General features: G+C 30.9%; 2 protein-coding genes across 3 annotated transcripts in view; both read left to right on the forward strand.

Annotated features, from left to right (window-relative positions):
• Positions 1–9,847: 9,847 nt before the first annotated feature.
• ANO7_1 (Anoctamin-7) overlaps positions 9,848–25,474 on the forward strand; it is a 70,937-nt gene continuing 55,310 nt past the window's right edge. For both annotated transcript variants that reach the window (XM_051209174.1, XM_051209175.1), the window contains exon 1: positions 9,848–10,206. Coding sequence is in view for 1 of the 2 variants with exons in the window: in XM_051209175.1 (XP_051074606.1) it covers positions 10,129–10,206 (78 nt within the window). In the remaining variant the exon portion in view is untranslated. The remainder of the gene's footprint in view (positions 10,207–25,474) is intronic.
• On the forward strand, positions 15,812–18,430 carry MS3_00001705 (uncharacterized protein). The gene is made up of 2 exons (XM_051209176.1): positions 15,812–18,194; positions 18,238–18,430. Exon 1 carries the CDS (start codon positions 17,861–17,863, stop codon positions 18,182–18,184), a length of 324 nt encoding a protein of 107 aa, XP_051074607.1. The 5' UTR covers positions 15,812–17,860; the 3' UTR covers positions 18,185–18,194; positions 18,238–18,430.

The raw sequence follows: 25,474 nt of genomic DNA on the forward strand, positions 1-25,474 counted from the left end.
GTAACTTTGTGACAGAAACAACTAATGTGTGTATTGAAAACACAAATAAATAAGTTTTTTAACTGAATGCTAAAGCATAGGATATAAGTATATATCTTTTATATTCAACTCTAACAATCAAAATAAATTTAAGAAATGTAAAAAATGTCAGTTTGTTTGAAATGACTTTTAACTCAGTAATAGTATTTTCTAGGCCTAAGTAATTTCATATTGAAAGTAGTGCAATATAAAACAATTCAGTTAGCTACCTACTATATGAACTACTCAATTTCATACTTGTCAATCTCTATGGTATTCGAATGCCTTAAGTACGGTTCGTACTTCAAATGTTGGTTGTACTATTATGCATTATCAGATATTCTTTATTGTACAAAAATTTCATTTACAACCTAAATGAAAATAGTAATGATATTATTTAATCGCCTGTACTATTGAAGTTCCACATACTGAGATAAACCCCTCGCTACACTTAAAAATATTCCTAATTCTTTGATACTGACTATTTTTGTCCACCATTTAAACAAAAAACCTTTTGTTATTCCCCACGTAAATCATATTCAGGAATAAATTAGAGAGTTATATAAAATATTCTGATTAACATTCCAATCATTTGAAGCATTGTGAACGATGCCGTACATGTGCATAAAAGATGGTTACCATAAGCAATCATTACTTGGGAGAATTCTGATCAGCTTCACAAAACCGTTACAATTACATTTAGGTGTAGTAAAAAAATAAAACTGTTACCTTAAAGTATTTAAATATGTATCCACTGGCGATGCTATACCGGTTTAAACATTTGGCATTCAACCATTAAGTCAAACGTTCAAATCTTTCCTCATCTATTTCGACCTAGATACCCAGGGCTGCATTAGTAGCACAAAATGCTTGGTACAAAGTTGGGTGCATGAACTATTAGTTAGTAAATGAATTACATCTAAATGCATGAATTAATGTACTGGCACTCTAATTACTTCCACTAATTCCTTAATGTTTTTATATTAATAAAAAGTAGATTGAATGTTTCTGTTACTTGATCTTTACTCTGAAGAGAGCTAACGAATCCAGTATGGAAAATGCAATATGAGAATGCAAATAAGGATATCTGATTATTATAGCGTAATAAAGTAGGTTAAAAATAATCATTATCCGTTTGGTGGGTAGTTCAGAACATACAGCTGCATTTTCTTTTAGGTCATAAACTACAACTACGGTGTCTAATAAACAGAAACCAAATGGATATTTACTCACTTATTGAGTATGTAATCTATCAATTAAGACAAAGAGAATATAACATAAATAAGCCTAAAAGCGTTGAAGGAGTAATTGTTTTTTCCAGACTCTATTATTCAAATAAACTTTCTATTTACAGTGTTCTGTAATTTAATTCAGTATATCTACAGTATTTCACATGGAAATTCTATGTATTTAAATTTTCATTGTTAATATGCATGTAATTGTAAAAATTGTTAATGAATGTTGCAATTGTCTAAATAATAAAAACACGTTTGTAACTAAGTATAAATCATGAATGAAAATACCTCTGAAAAAACACAACTAGATGTTGAATAATGCATATTGTGACTGCACATAGTCTAACAACAATTACTACTAAACGTTCAGTCAAAAAAGTTATTAAGTCTTTGAACCAAAAACTCCATATATATATATACTGTTATTTTCAAGGTAAATCTCTAATATTAATGACTTTGAATTCATGATACAATGTTGGTGATATAGAAAGAAAGTTTTAGATACTAAAATAAACATCAGAAATTTTGAATTAGGTTTTCGTGTTAGCCGACACCCGCTATACAGTTACACATCCAGACTTTAAAAATCTTCTGCTATGTCAGAACTAAAGCTTAATCTTAGTTACTTACTAGTAATCACTTCATTTTCACCATAAATTTTTCTTATAAAATAGGATGCCTGGCAGTTCTAATGTAGCACTTTGTGTAAATATGTATCGATTCAAGTTGCCGAACTTTTCTTTAGAACAATATGAAGAAATTAGTTATATAACAAGTAAAGGAGTCTACAGTTTAAGCACTCAGTATTTAGTTACCAAATATGAGTTTTAAAAGAGGTGACAAAATGTGATGAACCTTACTGCATCGATCCTTTGTGCTGATATTTCCAAAGATTTTAGAAAACAGGGGAACTCTGGTACGCTTTTGAACGCCCTACAACACGATTGTTAATGATGATTAGTTTCAAAAGTTTATTATACTTTCTGCAGTTTATGTTTTCCCGGTCCGTCGTTGGAATAATTATTAAAAATAAACCCGAAGAAATTTCATATAATTTGTCCCATGGAGTAATTATGACGAAACTATAATTTTTGGACGAAGCAATCAGATTTAGGATAACAGGTCTTGGATTTTGGCGCAAAATTCACTCACCCACTTGACTAAATAGCATCTTGACATCTTAGCTGATGCCAGTTCGTGATGAAAAATCTTAAATCTATTTCCTAACCCTATCAATTGTAAATCATAATGCTTATTCTTCAAACTGCTTTATAACCCTCATTTAACCACAGTAAGTAGGTTGACACTCTAAAGATCACTTTGGCGTCGATCAAAGGTCGTCCATAAATTATAGTCTCACCGTAATTAGATTATATCAAAAACAACGAACTTGATGGGATCAGTGCGCTCTGTATCTTGGTTTTTCTTCACCTGGTTTCGAATTCATGTCATAATATGAGATTATTAAAAGGAGTAATAACTATGGAAGAGTTACAAGGGACATTTATATAGCTAAATGATATAAAGTTGTAAGCAGCTGAAGAAAAACCAAGAAATAACTTGGAGTCATCTTATTCTGCTACATTTGTTGGAAAAGAAATGCTATACGTCTTAGTTCGTAAACATCTGAAAGTGCATTCACTACGATATAAATGATCTAATTCGAACTTCGTTTTTTATTTGAAAAAATTTCTAATAATGTTATCATAAAAGAATGGGATCTGTATACAACACGCTCGACAGTTTGTTGAATAAACCCGATATTGTATCTTATATACTCATGTTAGTGTTAACCCATAATAAAACGAAGCACTTGTCTATTACTGTCTAGTTATCAGTGATTCGTTAGTTAATATTATTTTGTATGAAAAACCTTTCTTTAAATAAAAAAAAACATCCACGAACTTTGAATGTATGAAAGTATTTGTTTATGTACTGTGATCAATGTAATATGCTTCTATGTACATAATTCAGACGAAATATATATTTGGTAGTTACTTTCTAGAAAGATATTGATTTTTCTACTAATAAGTAATCACGATTGTCAACAAATTAAACTATGCATGAGTAAAATGAATTATAAATTAGATTGAAGTCACTATCTACCCAGATAGTCCTTATATTATGAACATAATATAGGATTTATTTAGATTGTTTTCCTTTCATACATAAATAACTCTGTCATTCATGTTTACCTAAGTTAGTTCATTATGAAATAAACAGTTCATAGTAATTGTGACAAAACAATAATGATCAACGTCTCGGGTGATTCGTCTCAATTAGTCGATCAATTACTCTAGGTAACTTAAATTAAAAGAGGGAAGCTTAACTGACTAGTAACTCAAGCAGTATGTCCGGTTATCACGTAAGTTGACAGAATACAAACATCTACAAAAAACCTCATACGTGGTTGATCGTTTGAACAGATATTTTAGTATGAAAATTACAACATAATTAATTACGATTCAAATTTGATGATAACATAAGTTTAATTTACTAAAACTAAACAGTAAAATGACACATTCGAATTAAAATAACGAATATTTGACAACGTGTCTAAAATTCTGCTCAGAATTCAAACAATATTTCTTATCAGACATGGATATATGTGAAAGGGACATATTATTTCCAATGTGTTCTCGACATCTTCATTTATGAGTCCAGATTTTTGACTACAAAAATCTCAAAGTTGACATCAATTACCCTTTTCTTGCATAGAATTCGAATACAGAATCGTTCAGTAAGTTTTTCTTAGTGTATAATTTCTGTAGTAGATTGTAACTGATAACAAGTTTAAGGGAACTTTAAAGTAAATAAACTTCAGGGATAATTATTCAAATAAATGTAAATAACAGTAAAGAGAAGAAATAATATGATTTATAATCATTTTACGTGCTCGACAAACATAACATAACTCATCGGTTTATACGGATGATGTAAAAAATGGTGAATATAGGGACTGATGTAAATCTTTCCTATGGATGGTAAATAAAAACAATCAATTTTTTTTACTTTAGGAGAATAAGAGTTTTGTTTGTTCTTTATATTTTTTCAAAAATTAAATTTGTATTATAAGTATTATGTAACTCCACCTGTTGCTCTTCTAAGGTTACTACCTATCCCAAGCCCGGGTAATAGAGGAAGATTGGGGATGGGATCAGTAACATGATCCCGTAGAAAACAACCTTGCTAAAAAAATGATAACTAGAAACAATATGGATATTGCGAGCGTACTGCATCTAGGTACGTCAACGTGTAAAAAGAATGGTTGAATATGATTTGTTAAAATGAATTATTCACATCAGTCGACAGGAATCGTTATTAACCCGAAAATGGAGAATTTAGGGTAAAATCTTTTTGGTAGGTCGTTCTGATTATGACAGAACACTGAGATTGATTAGCTCAAATCACCCAACCACTTAGTTGTAGTTTTAGTTTGATTAAATACATTAGTAAATAGTTGTGTTTAATAAATATTAGTTTTCAGGAATTATAGATTGGAATTTGTCAGTGAGACTTTAATCCATAAAGATGCCATATATCTCATATTTAATTTCGTATATGATACTTTGACTAACTATATTTATGTAACGTAAGCATTTAAAAGCCAAATACGAAAGGTAACCTGAAGATTATATTTCATGCATTTGCATGAACAGACAAACTGTGATGAGAATGATTAGATAATGTTTGAAGACCGAATTTACATCAACTCCCAGTACAAGTCTTTAAATGAACTAGTATATAATTCAAAAACATAGAAATAAGATTCGAAAATGGATAAATATATATCCATACTTAGAAGCTCATTTATGTATGGAATGTACGTGAATGATATGCCAAGGTTAATTTTTTATCAGTACATACGATATAACTAATAGTGTAAACAAGTTACATGTGTTTCACCTAATATCAGTTAACAGAAGAGTTCATATCAATCTGTCATATCATTTCATTAACTTCGATCAATTGCTTATTATGTCACAAGTAAACTGAGATGTATCAAAAGTTGTTTAGTGCAATTTGTCATTTTTAGTATACCAATATACTCAATTATATTAAAATTGTATTCAATAACATACACAAAAGAGTAACCTAAAACGAAGATTTTGACTGTTAAAAACTTATTGTTGCTTGACAAAGATTGTGGTAGATTTTCTCTCTCCTTTTACCAGATTTATTTCATGAAATATTAATGTATGATGATTAGAATCATGAAATAAGTAAATGATACCGGAATTTTTTATTATTTTATAGTCGTCCTCGATAAAAATCTAGCTAAAGAGGTTTCATTCGATTTCAATATGTTACAATATTAGCAAATTTTAATTGGCCTTCGGAAGGTAAATCTTGGAAAAGTTTAACACTTATTGCTTGACATGAACAATATATGTAATTATGCATGGATTCTAAGAGTTATCTTAAACTTGAACATTATGCACTACAAATTGACTTTTGAAATTAGCCTTAAAATCTCATATACTATGAGTTTCTTTAAGAGTACAAATATAACTGATAAATATTAGAAGACAAAAATATCCTAGTTTCCAGCTTCATTAGTCCTCATCGGAAAAAATGTGACATGAAGAACTAATTTTTAAAATAAAGCTTTCTACAGTTTAACCTTGACATAACCCGGTCACTAAATACAGATTTATGTATGTAGGGGCGAGTATCATAACCGCAAGGCTTGCCAAACCAAAAGAGTGAACTTGAACCCATTATCTATTAATGTATAACTAAATGCTCTTACTACTAGACGATCTAAATTATGGTCCTATTAAAAACACTGATAGTCACAATGTTAACTTACTCACGTAAACCTATACGATTCTTAAAGTGTAATACATAATAAAAGTGTTAGAAACAATAAAAACATGTATAAGAATCCGTTGTACTTGCACCAATATGCTTTGAGTAAAATAATTAATTTAATGCCTAAATTTAAAAACAACATTGCCTAATCTCTTTCTTTTACTAATGAACATATCCTAGAAAATAGTAAAATGACTTTTATCTATTTATTTATTTTAACATATAGATATTGGCAAAAGGAGGCACCAAATACATATCCGCCACATAAATCTCATTTGATATGTGTGAGGGCTGTGATACTGCCCGAGTGCCCAAACCGAAGCAGGTGGTTTTCTTAGGGGGCCACACCCGGAGTCTTCGACCTGAAGGTCTGATCCACAAGGCAGTGGAGCATCGTGAGGAGATGCAGTCCCATGGAAGCCGGTGACCAACAATTGGTTCATACGCCACTTGTTCCCGCAGGATACTGGAGCCCATGTGCACCATTGGTTTGGAATCAGGGTTTTCCAACCTCCTAGGTGGACTCCCCATGTTCACCAACCCGGTTAAAGCGCCGGACATTCGCGTTTCGTCCTCTCAACTTCGTAAACAACACCCCTGCCACGAGAAGGCAGGGAGTAGGACTTCCCTGGCAGAGGCTATATACGCGTGGCCATGTGGGAGCATTTCGAGAGGAAGAGCAGACTCTCCCCACTCTCGGCCGTACCAGGGCATTTGGGGGCATTAAAAGGTTTGTAGTCTTAATATTATAGATCAGATGAAAATTTATAGATTTATTGGTTTGTTTATTTATTTATTTTTGATCAGAAACTATCGATTAAGTAGTACATTACTTGATGGTAAACGGAAGTAAAATAAAACATTTTATCTTGTATGATGTCAATATATTAGTACACTATAGCAAAAAATATCATATTCCGATTTCTGAACCACGAAGCACTTATCGATTTTTTCTGTATAAAAAGTAAATGATCAATAAATATATTTACACAACTACATGCTGTCTGAGGTTTTTTAAAAATACTTCTTCTCAGACAACAACAACTCTAAATCATCATCCTGGAACGAAATCTGAATGACAATATTCAACTTTACATGTTCAAATTTTGTAGTCCGTAGAGAAAAACAAGTAAACTAAAGGTCCATATGATCATTAAAGTAAATATTTATACCCTTTTATACATGGACTTTGAGTCATTCACAAGTTATATGTTTCATGTTTTGTTCGGAATGATCTTCTTTATAATTAAGTATGTAGTATTAAACAAACTGATTATTATAAATAACATATTTGTAATATCCCAATAAGTGAAAAAAATAGACTTTCAGACGTTTCGTGACTTAGTATAAACCACTTCTTCAGAGAATAAATAACCAAATCAAAATTAATCCTATATGTAGGTATCATTACCAAGGTTTGATTTGATAATTTCAAATAAATTGAGCATTGGGTCGATTGTTATTGATTAATTAATAGATTTGTAATATCCAACTAAGTAAAAAAATCAGATTTTCTGACGTTTCGAGACTTCGAGAAAGCCACTTCTTCAGAGAATAAATAAATAACCAAATCAAAATTAATCCAAGTTTAAATATGCTAGGTTTGAAGCGGTTACGAGGTCACTTAGACTGAGAACGGAAACAAAGACTCGGTGACCGAAGACCAACAAGCTAGCTATTCGATACTCCCCAGGCCCTCTAACTATAGGAAGAAGTCCAAGCTTGGAATGAGGAAGTATATTCCGCAAACAGCCAGAAAACGAGCGATAACAACAAACACAAATCAAAATATGTATATACAGCACAAAACCGTCCTTGTGGAGAGTTACAAAATAGTATACTAAAAGACACAACAGACCAATAGCATTTAAGATTCCCCCAAGTGGGAAATACGATATGAAGGTGAAAAGAGAGCTTTTGGCGTGAGAACAAAAGAATTCAAATTTTCTAAATAAAATTACAAAACTAGGTCCCTTTCCAAGTGAGTTCTGAGGATCTAACGTCCTTAACAAAATAGTACAAACAGAACAACAAGAAAAGAAATTAATTATTATTTTTAAAACTTATTGTTCTGAATAATGATGACATAATACGTTGAAGTTGAATTGTGAATTATCAGTATGTTATTTAGTAGATACTACAACTTAATTACTAAGACAAATTTAATACAATACCAAATAAAACTTAATTATAAGTAAATAATTGACAATAATAATAATCAATAACTTACACCTTGATAAAATAAATTATGCAAAATATCCCGGTCATAATGTTTTATCAAATAACATATCGTTAAAAAATCATTTAAATAAATAGGCAGTTATTAATTAGAAAACGTAGGTGATAAATATTGAACAGAGTAAAACTTGAAGTTTACACTCTGTACTAATAATAATCTTTAATCGTTTAAAAATAAGTAAAGGTTTTTAATCTCACTTTGTTAACTTACAGGACTGCAATTGATCAAACTCATACTAATACTTTCATATCTACTGAATAAGTTTATTGCTACATGAATTCAGTAGTTCAGTAAATAATATGTTTTTATTAGAAGTGAAAAATACTGGGTTTGAGTGAACGTCAACATTGGAATTCAGGTATATCAAGCTAACAAATAGGACGAGACTCTTGTCTTAGACCCAAATACTGTTCACATAATATATATTAAAAGCACTTTGAATAGTTCTGATGATTGTGTAGATTTTACAAAACAAATATTTACAGTTAGTTCCCGATAAATTCACTCACCTTTACTTTTATATACATATCCAGTAACGAAAATATACTATGTCGAAAGTGAGGGTCATTGATTTTTACATGACGAATGAGATCAATTTATTAAGCCACAAAACTAAAGAAGACATCATCAACAGTTCTGTGTATAAATATTTTTCTCTGTATCAGTGACGATAAATTAAAACTTGCAGTTCTAAATAACCTGTACTGTAATTAATAAAATAAAGTGACTCTAACTGATCAGTATGAAAGCGGTAATTTTATCCTAGAAAAACATGTGTTGACAGGTATTGAATATGAGTTATCCAGGTAAATGACATTACCGTGCAAAACCAAAGTCTTAGCCTTAAGACTCTTATTTATTTTTAATTTAAACTATATGATGTGATTTTCATGCATCAGCCACAATACAAGTTTTTTAAAGCTAGTTGAAGTTTGTTTAAAAAAATTAATCCACCTGTTATACGTAATTTATACCCATACAGAAAAAGTAACTCAAAATCCTAAACTAATGTTACTGCTAAATTAGAAAATTCTTTTTTAACTTTTAGAAAGTTTTCAGCCCTTACCTGTTAACCATTATAAATGCATCTTATCTGATAGATATTAAAGTACCGAAGTATCAAACAGATAATCCACGTATATCATTGAAACAAACCTATTAATCCTGACCAATCGTATACAGTGTTGTTGGTTTATTTACATGTTAAAGCTCAATTTAATGTTATGTTTGTACAAATTATACAAACCAGTATAATATTTGGGATCTAGTCGAAGAAAACGTGTTACACCCAAAACTTTCGATTGCTTTACATTTTCGAAGTACATAAAATTAAAACATTTTATGGGTATATAGTATAACATATTATTAATTTCCTATGTACATTACTCTGTATATTACTCTGTTGTGCTAACCAAAGCCAAATATACATAACAGACATATATAGGTTTAAACACCACTTAAATGTGCTTTATGAAAAATACATTAGTTGAGTCAAAAATTCTTTTAGCCTAACTAACAACTAATCAGTATTTTGTATACTCATCCCACCCCCACTATAGTGATTCGATTGGCTGTTCTTACCAAGAGTTTTATTTACGATTTATTTCATGAGGTGATAGTATGAAAGACACAACACTGAACACAGGCAAATAGGTTCCCATACTCTAGAATTAGTTATGTAAATTTACGTATAGATAATTTTCGATTGTGAGTGTATGAGAGAAATAGGCATATTGATCGTCCAGTTTATAAACTTTAGTAGTTTTTAATCAAACAATCGGTTGATATTTTGTGACCGGTTTTATATTTTGACTGATTTGTATGGGAATGGATAGTAGTGCATCGGAAGTCGTCAAGATGGAAACACCAATGTCAAATGATAGTGAAAAACTGTTCTCAGTGAGTTAACGTTTTATTTATTTTATGGTTCTGATTTAAAATTTTTTTGTTATGATGAAGTAAAAGTATTTTTCTATCAGAAAAAACCTATTTATTTCATGAAAAGTGACTTTCTTTGTTATTTTATATAATAAGAAAAATTCCATTTCCTTAGGTTTCTACAACTAGCTGGAGTCATTGATTTCCTGTAAGGTTTTTTAATCACCAAGCATACTATCGGTTAAAAAGGATTGCAAACATTTTTGGAGATATAACTCTAAACATACATTAACTTATAAAATCAAACACAGAACTCTAAATCTTTACAGATAGTACATTCCATTTTCAGCTACTGGGTTTACTTCAAGTGGTTCTGAATTTAAATTTCAACCAATTCATCAATAAATTTTGTAGCACTTTCAATCGTTATAACCTCTAATTTCATTAGAGAGGTTTTAAAAGTTATAAACGTTATCAAAACACTTGGGAATATTTGGCAAATGTCAATTTTTAAACAAAGTAATTTATTATATATATACTACATGATTTTATAGATCTTCTACTCATGTAATAAGGTTCAAGAAATATGCTTTCCAAGTTATAGTCAATGGTAGAATCAATGAAGTAACCAGTAGAATAATGGCAACACGTGAAATTTAGTACTTGTATAATCGATAAACAATTTTGATATTTGTTTTTAAATACTTATCTAGATTGTTGTGAATTCAGCTTATCGTTGAACTCTACAACTGTAATAACCTCCAGATACTACTTATCTTCAAACCGTATATAATGTTCACACAACGCTAATGTGAATATTGTGGTGCATCGATGTGTCCTCAAAAACAAATTTCAGATCATCTAAAGAAGTACAAAACTGTTAGAAAGTTCATGTATTTCAGAAGTTTTTTATACTTAAGATAATAATACAGTTGAGTATAATCAAGCAAAAAAGCACCTTTGCTTGAACTATTCAGGATTTTCAGTAACTTTTACTGATTAACCTCATTTCGGCGGTAAACTCATCTTATCATATTAATGTGGTATGACTGTCTTCTCCAATAAAACATTAATTACCCATTGTTACATCATTGAATTGACAGAAAGCCTAAAACTATATTATTATATTATTACTTACTGGTGTTTTTAGCTGTTCGATTTTTTTGCATAAATATTTTTTTCCTGAAGATTGGACATATTTCATACCCAGTTTATCATTTTTGTGGTTCTAACTAAATAAGCTGGAAATAATTATCTTACCATGCTATAATTTCATTAGCTTCATGTCCATGTTTTGTTTGTGGTATTCGTTTTTAATATGACAATTAAACATTCACCCTATTTCTATAATGCGATTTCAACAAAACAATTTATTCTATTTTACGTAAAATAACCTAGAAAAACTATACACTTTTAGATGTTTTCCAACTTAATTTCTTATATTACCCATTAACAAACAATAGGATGTGATGTTTTTAGAAAGTTAAGAAAATAGTACTTAGGATCCTTATGAAGTTAAATAAATGAATCACTATTATTCTTTCTTTATACATGGGAACTAGATAAACAATGTTAAGAACGCGATGAATAACTTATCATTATTTGAGTACTCTAAACGAAAAAATCCTAAATTTATGACTGCTTAAATCAAAAACTTCCAAGTGTCCTGTGGACTAGTTGGAGTTAGACATTAACACCATTGGATGCCGGCTCAGTAATCTAAAAGTTAAGCACTCGAGTGCAAGACTGATAGGTCCAGAGTTCGAATCTTTCAGGGGCGGTGTCGTAGATACGCACTTCTGAGGAGTCCTATACTAGGACGAAACAGCCGTTCAGTACTTTCAAGTTTTTCATAGTGATCTATCTTCAATTAACTTATGAATTCATCTATTAAAAAATTACTTCCAATTATATCTAATCTTTTCATTCAATCATAACCAGCAAAAATAATTTACTGGGTCAAATAAAATATCATAAAGAGATTCGATAATACATTCATACCCTCAAATTGTCATTGGTTAGTATATTATCAAAACCATACTGAATTTTTTTAAACAATAATCTATCTTCCATCTATCTTGGTAATAATTCTACTAAAATAAATATTTTCTCTTATAGTTTTTAGTACAATTTAAGTATTTAATAAGAAAGTCTTGTGATCCATATCTAGTTAAGTTGATAATAAACTTTAGGTTACTGTTTATTGAATTACACTAGAAACCTTTTCAAATCTAATATTCTCATCAATAGTTTCTCATGGTAACTGATAAGAAAAAATAAATATCGTCTATCAATACAAAACATAAATTGATCATCTTATTGTGTAAATTACAAGTCGAATTGTCATTTTTTTTTTTTTAAGAATGACTTTTTATATTCCCTAATGAATTATTAAGATTAAATATATTACTTTCTATAATTTATTAGTTTGCTTGTTATTTATTTTTGTATCAATCATATTCAATCTATTACCGTTTGATACATACATTGTGTATGAGTTCTATTATAAACTAGTTAATCGATTGTCCGATGATTTTCCTTTTGTTTATTATTTAAAGTATTAACCGAATTAATTCTTTTTTTTCTTTCATTTATTTGTATGAAATCAACTGTTCTCTATAAGCTGTAAAGTTTAGACAATAATATGTATCAAACACTTTTATGTTGATAAGTTTATTAATAAGCTTAATTCAAGTGTTTGTTTATGTGAAAGGATAAGCTCTATGTAAATTTAATTCGATAGAAAAAAAATGAAATAAAATCTCTATGATTTAAAGTATGTAATATGTGTTAGAAGGGGTTTTGTGGAGATTGTAGTGATTTCAATAGTTAAGATCAAGAGTCAGTTGAAGATAGATCACCATGAAAATTCTGGAAGTACTGAACGGCCATTTCGCCCTAGTATGAGACTCCTCAGAAATGCGCATCCAGGAGCCCACTCGCGGGATTCGAACCCAGGACTTATCGGTCTCGCGCGGGAGCGCTTAACCACTAGACCACTAAGCCGGCATCCAACGGTGTTAACGTCTAACTTTAATTAATCCACGAAATTGAGCGACACATCTACCATTGTCACTAGTTAGTTACCATCTCACTACTGACCCGGTTGAACTCCACTGTTCACTGCTTCTCACTAGAACTCCAGGATATATATCTTGAAGCCAATCACTAGTAAGCATATGTTGATTAGTATCAGAAGGGGTTTTGTGGAATTTGTAGTAATTCCAATAGTTGAGATGTAATATGTATCATTTCTTAAATATAGTCCATTTTTTAATGTAAACGATCACTAATTGTATACTTAAAGTGTTACATATAGTGTGTAATACATATGTTAAGGAGTCCTATATCAAATATAAACTACAGTGTAAAAAGCTAATAAACAGTTGCCTCATTTTAGTCTGTAAAATGTTTAGGAATTTATACATTTGTTCAGATAAGAACATTCAAGTTTTATGGTAAACACAACACGGTTAATCTATTGAAATCTAATGCGCCTGCATACATCTTTCAACTTTACTCAAGTTGTAGGTTTAGAAGAAAATCATTCGTCGTTATTGATGATAGTAGACTGATTGGTCAATTTACAAATCTCTATATGAAACCGTTTCTATGAGTTAAAATGAATGTTCAATGAAGATAAATTAGTTATTTAGTTCTTTATAATTTTTAATACTTCTACAGTTGATAATGATTTGATGCGATATTATCTTCAATAAATCAAGTATTCATAAACACCCGTTTGCATAATAATACAATAAATCTTGATTACGCCGCATATTTATATATCCACAGATTAAAGTGTATAAAACTGGCATTTTCTATGTACTATATAAATACAAATATTGGCTATGGAATTTCATCTTAAATCGATTAAAACTAATTGTTAAACCTTTATTACAGACACGCGTACTTGGCAGTGCATCAATCTATACAAAAACTAAACAGTAGCTATTTTTCAATATAGTTGGTTTTATTTACCAAGAAAGAATTATTATATAAATGGTAACTATCTCTTGGCTTGATTATTTACTCACAAAAAGTGATTCTATTTCTATCGAAACGTGCATGGTTTGATGTGCATATACAACAAATCTAACGTATCAAACATTTTGATGTATGATTTAATAAATTATATTCGTCAGCCGAATTGTTTTTATAATTATAATAAATATTTCCCTGTTTTGAATTATATCTTTAGTAATAAACAGGCTAATTTGATCAATGTATACATCACCTATGAGCTATATATCACAAATAACTTGAGTAATAAATGTAAATAACTTTAGTATGCAGAATGTTTCATAGAATGTTTCAAATTGTACAAGGGATCAGTGAAAGTTGTTTTGATCCATCTGTAGCTTTTAATGAATATACAGTTAGGTACTTAGAAAACAGTTTATTCTCCACTGTTTTTCCTTATAGGAATAGTTTGAAAAAAAGTCATTAAACTGTGGTTCACCTTGACAGAAATTTCTTTAGTATAAAAGTAAGTGGAAACGTTTATTATAGTTAAGCAATAAAGGTTATGACTAGAAATTCCTTTCTTTTTTAACAAAATGAAGAAAACCCTGACTTAGGACAGTTACAAAGTTTCAGAAGCTGTTTTTATTTACTAGTGATTGACTCATTAACACAATACTATTTTGGCGAGGATGTCTCTCATTATTTTTTTGACATTACTTTCAAACACATATTACACATTTATAAACGACTAGAGTATTGTTCATTTTTAATGAATACCATATTAACATTTACGGAAATGTGATGGGCAACGTTTAAACTATTATGTCTTTCTGTAGAAGCTATGGTCTATTAGTTATGTTATTTAAAACAGTATCACTAGTTGTACGATTGGTACTTGTTGTTCTACTCACATTAAAAATAGGTGTATGATCTATCATAATACTTCTAACCAATTTTTTCTTAATAAAGTCATGTAAAAAACATTGATGAAGAATGAACGTTAAAATATGTTAAGTATATTAAAAAATTATATGTAAAGACTATGGAGGAACTAAGTTTTAGTTAAGACAATAAATTAGTCATTATAACAATATCATGCATTCATTTTGAATTCTGTGCCAGTATATAGAAATATATCAATTGTCGCGTTATTACACTTCAGTTGATACTTGACTAGACATAACGTGGAGAAAAGAAAACGTGATCAATTTTTGATTGAGATCATGAATCAATTGATGTTAGACCACCGTTGGAAACCTGGAAGCACTGGACGGCCGTTTCGTCCCAGTATGGGACTCTTCAGCAGTGCGCATCCACGATCACGCTCCCTGCGAGATTCGAACCCAGGACCTATCGGTCTCGCGCCAGGCACTTAACCAATTAGACCACTGAGCCGACATCCAATGGTCTTAGTGTCTAACATCAACCAATCCACGAAATTGCGCGACCAACTTCCATTATACTGAGGTAGATACCTGTCTCTACCCGACACGGATTAGCTCCACTGGTCACGGCTAACGACACTAACACCATTGGATGCCGGCTCAGTGGTCTAGTTGGTTAAGTGCCTGGCGCGAGACCGATAGGTCCTGGGTTCGAATCTCGCAGGGAGCGGGATCGTGGATGCGCACTGCTGAAGAGTCCCATACTGGGACGAAACGGACGTCCAGTGCTTCCAGGTTTCCAACGGTGGTCTAACATCAGTTGATTCATGATCTCAATCAAAAACTTAACCTCCACAACCCCTATACTGATGATCAATTTTGTCAACTATGCTTTAGTTAAATACATCTATTTCACCAGTTGTATTAGAAACTGTGTATAGAAAATTAATGAATTTTCTTCTCTATTACTATGCATATTTGTGTAGAAAGGAATAATACATATTGTGATGAATAAATGACGAATCCCAAACAGGACGAAACGCATATCCTGAATTCCACTATTAGTCATCATCTTTCTCTACTTAAAATTGTAATAAATAGCTTGGGAACTATTTCTAGTAAATGATTTATATTTTTTGGTAAAAATAGTTGTTCCCTAACCGTATGTTTTTGAATATTATAACCAGATAAGTTGTATAATTTTCATGTATTTCAAATCATTTTTCAACTTCATTTGAAATGATTGTATTTCTTTTCACAAGCATAATCTGTAAGATTTGCTAAATGTTAAATCGGCGGTATCCTAAAACATAACAATTAAGTGATAGTATTAACTGTGAACAGAAAAAAATTTTGAATTAGTTTTCCCCCTACATTTGAACTTTTTATGTGGTAAATATTTACCCAGAAATAACCTTATTTTTTATTCATAGTTAATCGTAAAAGTTAAGACAGTTTGTGAGTAAAACTGAACTTCAAAATACTCCACTCTGAATAATTTTCCTGTTTAGTTATTCTTCAAAAAAGAGCTGTTTAATAATTTCTTACTATTGTGTTGTAAAACAATCACGTTCTAAGAGATTGTTTAGTTTACCTTTACCAGATTTTATAAAGTGAAATTCTTTAGTTACTCAATTATTTCAATGATTTGACCTCGAGGTGAACATTTCCAACTTCAGTTAGTTAACGATATGGCAAAACGGTCGTTCAATGCATTTGATTAAACTCGAACCGCCACGAATTATCACTAGTATATCAGAAAAGCAACTCGAAATCAGTCTTTAGTCAACAGACTTTATAAAAACACCAAATGTATATTAATTACTGCACTACAAAAAGTTATCCACAAGCAGGAAACAAAATAATTATTACAGATATATTATCAATTTCAGATTTTGGTTAATAATATTAGATTCTTATCCGAGAAAAATGTACAGACCATACAACTGCAGAGTAGTACTTTAGACTAACATTCACAGAACTTTAAAAACATTTCAACTGGAGTTAATTTAGGGTAAAACTACAATGACACGAATGAACAGATGGATGTTATATACATTTCTTTAATGGGATAGAGAATTTTATCATTACTTATTTTCTTTTCCAAATCTATTTTCGCCTATTTTAAACTCCAGAAACGAGAATCTCTGTTCTAAACTCACCTTTTATTTTAATCCAGCTACTTGTTCAACAAAAGATTACCCTAAAGTACCATTTTAATTCCAACATAAGACTGTCAACGGGAGGTTCAACAAGAACATCAAATCACTTTGCTGGTTTGTAATGACATGAACATTAATGTAGAGAAAGCAATGTGCAGGAGGAATTTATACGTTCATAGAGAATTACAAAGTATTTGCATAATACATATACATGGCATTCAATCGTTCATTTGCATCTTTCGGTGCGTTCCGCCATCTTAACTCTCTTCTCATCTGGTCTCCAAGTATTCTCCCAACACTACTTTTGATGCACTGAAACCCTTCACTCAAGCAGACAATTGTTGCAACTTCGACGCCACATCCCGCTACAGAATACTCACAAACAATTTTGTGAGTAGTGTCCGTTACACTAACACAGAGCTTACTAACTGATGAGAACAAATTAGATTGATGACTATAAAGTCAAATAGTTGTCTACTAACAACACCAATAGCGTAGAACTTGTTCAAGTATGATATTTTGGTAAATAAGAAGATGACTTGCTTATTTCTTCTCACTACGAATATTTATTGAAAAAAGCCACCAATTCAGGCATGAATCTATCGATTATGAAATTATATATATTCATATTTTATATAATCTGTAGTATAGAAAAAACCAAACATGATATCAGCTAGTTGCATTTATGGAACTTTAAAAGGTGCTATAAGAGAATGCTTACATCACAGTTATCATAGACTATTCTATACATTTAAGGTTTTAAAATTTTACATGATATTAAACCACTATTTGTTTTATTTTATTAGGTCACGTAAAATATGGCAGTCTTGGGAAATAGAGTTGGTGTACTTCCGTGCTTGTGAACCTAATTTCCAATTTTTGACTGTATTTTCAAAAATTAGTGTATTTGAATCAAATAATCGTTGCATAAATGCCATGTCATCGATACATACAAGTGCTTGTACTGCACGACTAAGGCAATTATGAAGATGTTTAGGTTTGTACATACTATTGATAAAACCGATAGATTATCTCAACAGTTAAATACAAGGTTGTTTATGTATCAATTGCAAAATACTAATTTTCCGAAGTACACGGTTTACTTTTAATAGTAAATATGGAAATGTAGAGTAGCGTCACTGTGAGTGCTGAAACTGAGATATGTTGAATTCTACAAATATACCATTTTTATATTGATAAATTCATCGGTGGCTCAATAATTCTTACTGGATCGAGATCTCCAAAATTTGATGGTGTTCATACCTCACTTTTCATTGAAGTATGTGATTTAGGTAGCGTAAATAAAAGAATCACGATTCATTTATTTAGGTAAAACACTAGTTACTTTAGACCTTTTACATCATTCAAATGAATTCATTATCTCTTCCGAATCATCACATTCTGGATTTTCATTTAGTGATGTGAATAATTAAGAAAACGATATTAAAATGGTAATTCTACATATTTGAAAACTGTTAAAGTATTCATTCAAGAAACTGAATCAGCCTTATTATAGTACAGTTCAACAAACGCAAGTCGAAGTTATTTTTAAGCCTAATAGTTTTCTAATATTGATTTTTAGAGGTAGATCTACATGGAGTTTCTGTCAGTTTTATTTTTGCATTTTAAAAATGGTTACCTTTATTATTACAGATTTTAAATAGTTTATTATCTTGAAGCTGAGTTCTAGATATTACCATATTTAAAATTTAGAATGTGTAATAGTTCAAAACAAGAATTTCATTTTAACAGTGTGAACAACCCAAAACACAAACATTATTATCTACTAACCAAACCATGATATTTGAAAGTAGTTATATCTATTATGGGTATAGCATGATGTTGCATACAGTATTTTTTCTTGAAACATTTATTAATTTTCAACACTAGGTAATATTGAAATCTAAGCTTTGTTGTGAAATTTTCCCAAGCATATCTTGTTTTAGTAGAAAAAATCTTTATTAACGACTCAATAAGCAGGGAATAATGTCATTTTGTTAGCACTTACTACTCATTAAAAGTAGTTCATTGTAAACTAGAAACTGGACGTTGATTTCTGCTTAGTGATAGATTCGTGTAACTCCCTGAATTTCGCAAAAAAAATCTGCTGAATCCAAAGTTACTTGATTGTAACGTCTCTGATTACAATGTCTGTTAGTGTGGATTTGAACATTCATAGGTACATCAGTTTTGACAAGGGTTTCACAAATACCTTGTTGATGAGTCCCAACTATCACAAAACATGATTTTACGGATCTAATAAATTTCCTTCTAAGTGACTAACGTCAGGTGATATTCTTTCTGATATGTTGACACTAAAACTATAAGGTGACAATACTATTAAGATTGGAATTTTGTAAGAAGATTTGTTGAATTTGATGATAGTTTCCATCATGAACTGATATCGTTAAAAAACCTAAAGCTCACAGATAACCGTCAGTAAAGTTGAAGATAACATTGAATATTGACTGCAATACAATGAAACTGAGAAGTCCTAAAATGTTTCAGGCTTTATAAAATAACTGCTTATCGCTTTATTACTTCAGTTGTTTTTTCACTTTAATGATTTTATACTATAGATTAGTTTAAGTGTACCTACTATGATATTCGAGAAATAAAAATGAAGGTCTATTCCAGATTTGCCGAGTGAGTCTTATAAATTTTCTGAATACATTACCTGATTAACTGAAGTAAAAACTAAACAGTAAATAGGTATTTTTAGATTTCTAAAATTATCGTTAAACAAAATTGCTTGGATTTATTTTATTTTATTGAAGCTATTTTCATAACATGATCCTCTATTACAGTTAATGAGACAAAAAGATTAATACTACGATGACATGATATTAAATAGACATATTATTTCTCTGATTGATTGTTTTTCAAAACATAAATAAATGTAGTTCAAATCTTTTGTATAAATGTCTTGTTGTAGTGGTCGGTATTCGATATAATCCTTAATCTTTGTAAACAGTTCGTCCTGATAACCGTTATTAGATAATGTCCCCAACGGTATATAAATCAGAAGACGAGTACGAAGCGTTGATCGCGTTTATTATTGCACGACGCAAAGATAACCAAAACCACAGACATGCGAAACAAGAATGATAGGTTAATGCCGCAATGCAAGCGAGCGAGTTCAATAAATGGGATGAAAATGTAAACATATATACATGGGGAGACGAGTGAATCGTTGAATCAATTAAGCGACTAACATTAAAGCTAGCAAAATGAATATCCGAGTAAGTGGTAAGCAATGTTTAAGCATACTTATTAATACAAGCGCAACAATAATAATGGTACAGTTCAGGGGTTGTGGAGATCGTTAAGTTTTTGATTGACATCATGAGTCGATTGATGTTAGACCACCATTGAAAACCTATAAGCACTGGACGGCCGTTTTGTCCTAGTGTGGGATTCCTCAGCAGTGGTTGATGTTAGAACTTAGCACCATTGGATGCCGGCTCAGTGGTCCAGTAGGTTCAGCGTTCGCATCTGAGACTGAAGGCCCTGGGTTCGAATCCCGCGAGTGGGATCGTGGATGTGCACTACTGAGGAGTCCCATAATAGGACGAAACAGTCGTCCAGTGCTTCCAGGTTTTCAATGGTGGTCTAACATCAATCGGTTCATGGTCTCAATCCAGAAAATAAATAAATAAATAAAGATACAATTATATAGATAAGTTGTTATTGTACAAATGACTCTGCCCGTTAAATAAGTTAAAAAAAACGGTTTATCCAAATGAAATATGAACAAACTCAATTGTATATGAGTTGCTATATTGTGAAGCGGGTTGTATTTTATTCACTTCAATTATATTTGAATCAACTATAACGAATTTAATCAATAACTATATTTTATGAATACTTTCCTTGTATTTGTTTTTTGTTTTTGTTTTTTTTCATTTACTATTTCATTTCAATATTCATTCATGTACAAAATCAGTTAACGAGTACAATTGAAAGTATGTGTATTCCTTTTGTTTACAAATTAAATATTTATTGTTTAGTGTGTTTTTTTCTTCTAATTTTTATTTTCTTAAACCCTGTATTCTGTTATTCACAATGACACTAATTATACCAGCATACTTGATCAATGAATTAATTAGTGAATACATAAATGGAATGGTTTAATGGTTTTAGGATTGATTCCCATGAATGAACTGTCAAACACTTATTATTTACAATGTGAAACTAAATCATACCATTGATATACAATATTCTTTATTATTATTATTATTTGTTCCTATAAAATTAAGTGAAATCAAACAATTTTTTTGTTTAATAGATTACCGTCAACAAAAACAATTAGTAACATGTTCTGAAAATAAGGAACATGTCTACGTGGGAATGAGTTGATTTAAAAAAAGAATAAAAATTGCTTAAATTTAACTATAGGGCGGCGGTAAGCAAGTATATTATTATAATTATTACTTCAAGATATCTAGTTATATGAACAAATTTCAGTGAGATTATAATTTACGGACGAACCAATTAGGTATAAGATAACTTTGATTTTAGTGCAAAATTCACTCATCCATTTGGATAAATTGAGTTTTGATATTATAGCTGATATCAGTTCATGATGAAAATCTTAAATCTAATTCCTAACACTAACTATCAACTGTAAATCATAATTCTAATCCCTCACAATGTTTCATAATACTAATTTGATCCTAGTTATTAGGTGGACACTCTCAAGGTCAATTCAGTGTCACTCAATGGTCGTCCATAAATTGTAATCTCACCCAAATTTTTCTTCTACTCTATGAACTATACACGAAATTCATTTTTTTGGTTTTTGACGAGTATAGTTTCTGGATATATTGTAAACGCAAATGAAAATTGCACTGTGATTCCTTCAAGAAATAAAAAACAGATAGCTTAAGTGTATTTACAGTGTTAAGCCGTAGTATATGCTATTTATGTTGAAAGATATAAATAGTACATAGCACTAGTTGGGAGTGAAAAGCCTGGTATTAGAAGATTCAGTAAATTAAAATGAAAGGAAATAAAAAGTAATTGTAATAACAAGAAACTAATTGAAAGAAACACAAAGTATGTAAAGGAAAACTGACTGAAGATGTGTTAATTATGTATTTAATGTGTGGTTTACATATTTTGTGAAAGCACTCTTTAATTCTGTACTGAAGAATAAATTGGTTTCCCTATCTAAGTTCTGGAATACAACAATATTATTTTATTGTTACATCTTAACATGATCCTATCGATTTTATACAGTATTCAACAGTTGGTCGAAGTCTTCGTTTATATATATGATGTTTCATTTATTATAAAAAAATTGCAAGTTTGAATTTACGAAAAATGTTTACATTCTAGTAGCTCTTCCAGTGGCTTTGTAGTGAAGGAAGAACGCTGGTGAAGACAACCAATTTATTAAATAATGCGAAATTTCAATGTTTTTACAAAATATGAATACCACATATTAAATACATAATTACTTTTTATTTCCTTTCATTTTAATTTACTGAATCTTCTAATACCAGGCTTTTCACTCCCAACTAGTGCTATGTACTATTTATATCTTTCAACATAAATAGCATATACTACGGCTTAACACTGTAAATACACTTAAGCTATCTGTTTTTTATTTCTTGAAGGAATCACAGTGCAATTTTCATTTGCGTTTACAATATATCCAGAAACTATACTCGTCAAAAACCAAAAAAATGAATTTCGTGTATAGTTCATAGAGTAGAAGAAAAATTTGGGTGAGATTACAATTTATGGACGACCATTGAGTGACACTGAATTGACCTTGCTAGGATCAAATTAGTATTATGAAACATTGTGAGGGATTAGAATTATGATTTACAGTTGATAGTTAGTGTTAGGAATTAGATTTAAGATTTTCATCATGAACTGATATCAGCTATAATGTCAAAACTCAATTTGTCCAAAGTATTATTATTTGTTACAAATTAAACTAAAATCATATCAAAAGATAGTTTAAATTTATTAAATCAGTCAAGCAGCTCAGTTGTATATGAACCATGAAAATGGTTAATTTTTAAAAAGTGGTCATTAAAACTAAATTTCTAAACATAAGTATATATATATATATATATATATATACCATATAATTATTACATTAAATAATCAAACCTATCCCATAATAAAATAACTTAAACCGAAAGCGGAAATGATCTAACGGGGAAAAAGCAGTCCGAAGTATATCAATTAATACTGTACTAAAAAAAAGACATATTCAGTTATTCTTACATCGATTTTAGATAAATATTAAAAATTATATGAGTAGTGAGACGGTCTAGAAAAAGATATATGGGTAAAGAAAAATAATGATTAAAAAATCCAGGCTACTTATTATAGATTAACTTATTTAGAAAGAATTATTTCCAAATTACTTACTTACTTAAGACTTTTGCCCCTCGTGGAGGAGCATAGGCCGCCCACCAGCACTCTCAATCCAACCCTGTCCTGGGCAATCCTTTCCAGTTCTTTTCAATTGCTATTCATCTTTTTTTTGTCTGCTTCCAATTCTCAACGTAGTGTCTTCTTTATTCTTCCTCTTTTCCGTTTCTCTTCAGGATTATAGGCAAGCACTTGCCTCGTAATGTAGTTTGATGATTTCCTCAATGTGTGTCCTATCCACTTCCGACGTCTTTTCCAAATTTCCTCCACAGCTGAAACCTGATTTGTTCTCTCCCACAGTAGGGTGTTGCTGATGTTATTCCCTGAACGAATATTGAGCACCTTGAGTAGACAATTGTTTATTAATACTTCTACCTTCTTGATGATGGTTGTAGTAGTTCTCCAAGTTTCAGCTCCGTATAGTAGAACTGTCTTGAAGTTCGTATTGAACATTCTGACTTTGATATTGGTTGACAGCCGTATCGAGTTCCATATGTTCTAAAACTGTAGGAATGCGGCCCTAACTTTGTCAATTATCGCATTTACGTCTGCATCGGATCCCCCTTATCCATCACTGATTCTTCCTAGGTACGTGAAAGATTCCACCTCTTCCAGAACTTCTCCATTAAGAGTGATCGGGTTGGTGTTCTCCATGTTGTATTTGAGGATCTTGGTTTTCCCCTTGTGTATGTTAAGGCCTGCTGATATAGAGACTGCTGCTACACTAGCTGTCTTCTTCTGTATTTGTTCGTGTGCATGCGATAGGAGGGCTAGGTCATCTGCTAAGTCCAAATCGTCTAACTGGTTCTTAGCTCTTCATTTTATTCCGTGTTTTACCCCAGATGTCGAGGTCATCATAATCTAGTCGATCACCAGAAGAAAGAGGAATGGGAAGAGTAGACGGCCTTATCTCACTCCGGTCCTTACTTGCAATGCACCTGTCAGCTGTCCTCCATGAACCACTTTTCACTGTAGTCCGTCGTATGAGTTCCGGATAATGTTGACAATCTTCTCAGAAACTCCATAGTGTCGAAGAAGTTACCATAATTTTCTCCTGTCCACAGTACCAAACGCCTTCTCATAGTCTATGACGTTGATGTATAGTGATGAGTTTAACGGTGATACGTAGTGTCGTGGTTTGGTTTGTGCATTACCTATCCTTACGGAACCGCCCTGTTGATCTCGAAGTTTGGCGTTTACTGAGTCGTTCATCTGGTTCAGCAACATTCTGTTGAAAACTTTTCCCGGTACTGATAGTAATGTGATGCCCGTGTAGTTTTCACATTTTCTCAGGTCTCCTTTCTTCGGAATCTTGATGAACTATCCATCTTTCCAGTCCGTCGGCACTTATTCCTCCTCCCAAATCTTCTTGAATAGAAGGTGAAGCATGTTTGTAGTTGCATCAATGTCTGACTTCAGTGCTTCAACTTGTATATTATCAGGTCCTGCTACTTTCTCGCTCTTGATTTGTCTAGTGGTCATCTTGATTTCTTGGGTTGTTAGTGGAGTGACATCTATAGGAAGGTTTGTATGTGCTGCTTTGATGAGGATTCAATGGAGCTGGATTATTTTCAAATACAAGGTGATTATTTCTAAACTTTCATTGTAGATGAATTTTCATAAATGGTAATATTCTATTAGCATGATTAAATTGAAAGAAAGAAATTTGTAAAGAAAAAAACAAGAATATATGTAGCAGACTAATATGAATACACTTGTTCTATAAATTCTCTTTAACCTAATACAATTTTATGTAATATTATTGAATGATAATTATTCTGGTAAGTTTGTTTTTCTTGCTTTATTCAAATATGTTAAACAGGAAGAACTGCATAAAACAAATAAGTTGAAAGGATATTTGTAAACACAAGTTCATTTAATTAT

This window comes from Schistosoma haematobium, chromosome 1, assembly GCF_000699445.3.
Source record: "Schistosoma haematobium chromosome 1, whole genome shotgun sequence".
NCBI classification, from domain to species: Eukaryota; Metazoa; Platyhelminthes; class Trematoda; order Strigeidida; family Schistosomatidae; genus Schistosoma; species Schistosoma haematobium.

Excerpts from the sequence above, each read along its gene's own strand:
- MS3_00001705 (XM_051209176.1), top strand. The coding sequence starts at position 17,861 with ATGATATCAGCTAGTTGCATTTATGGAACTTTAAAAGGTGCTATAAGA.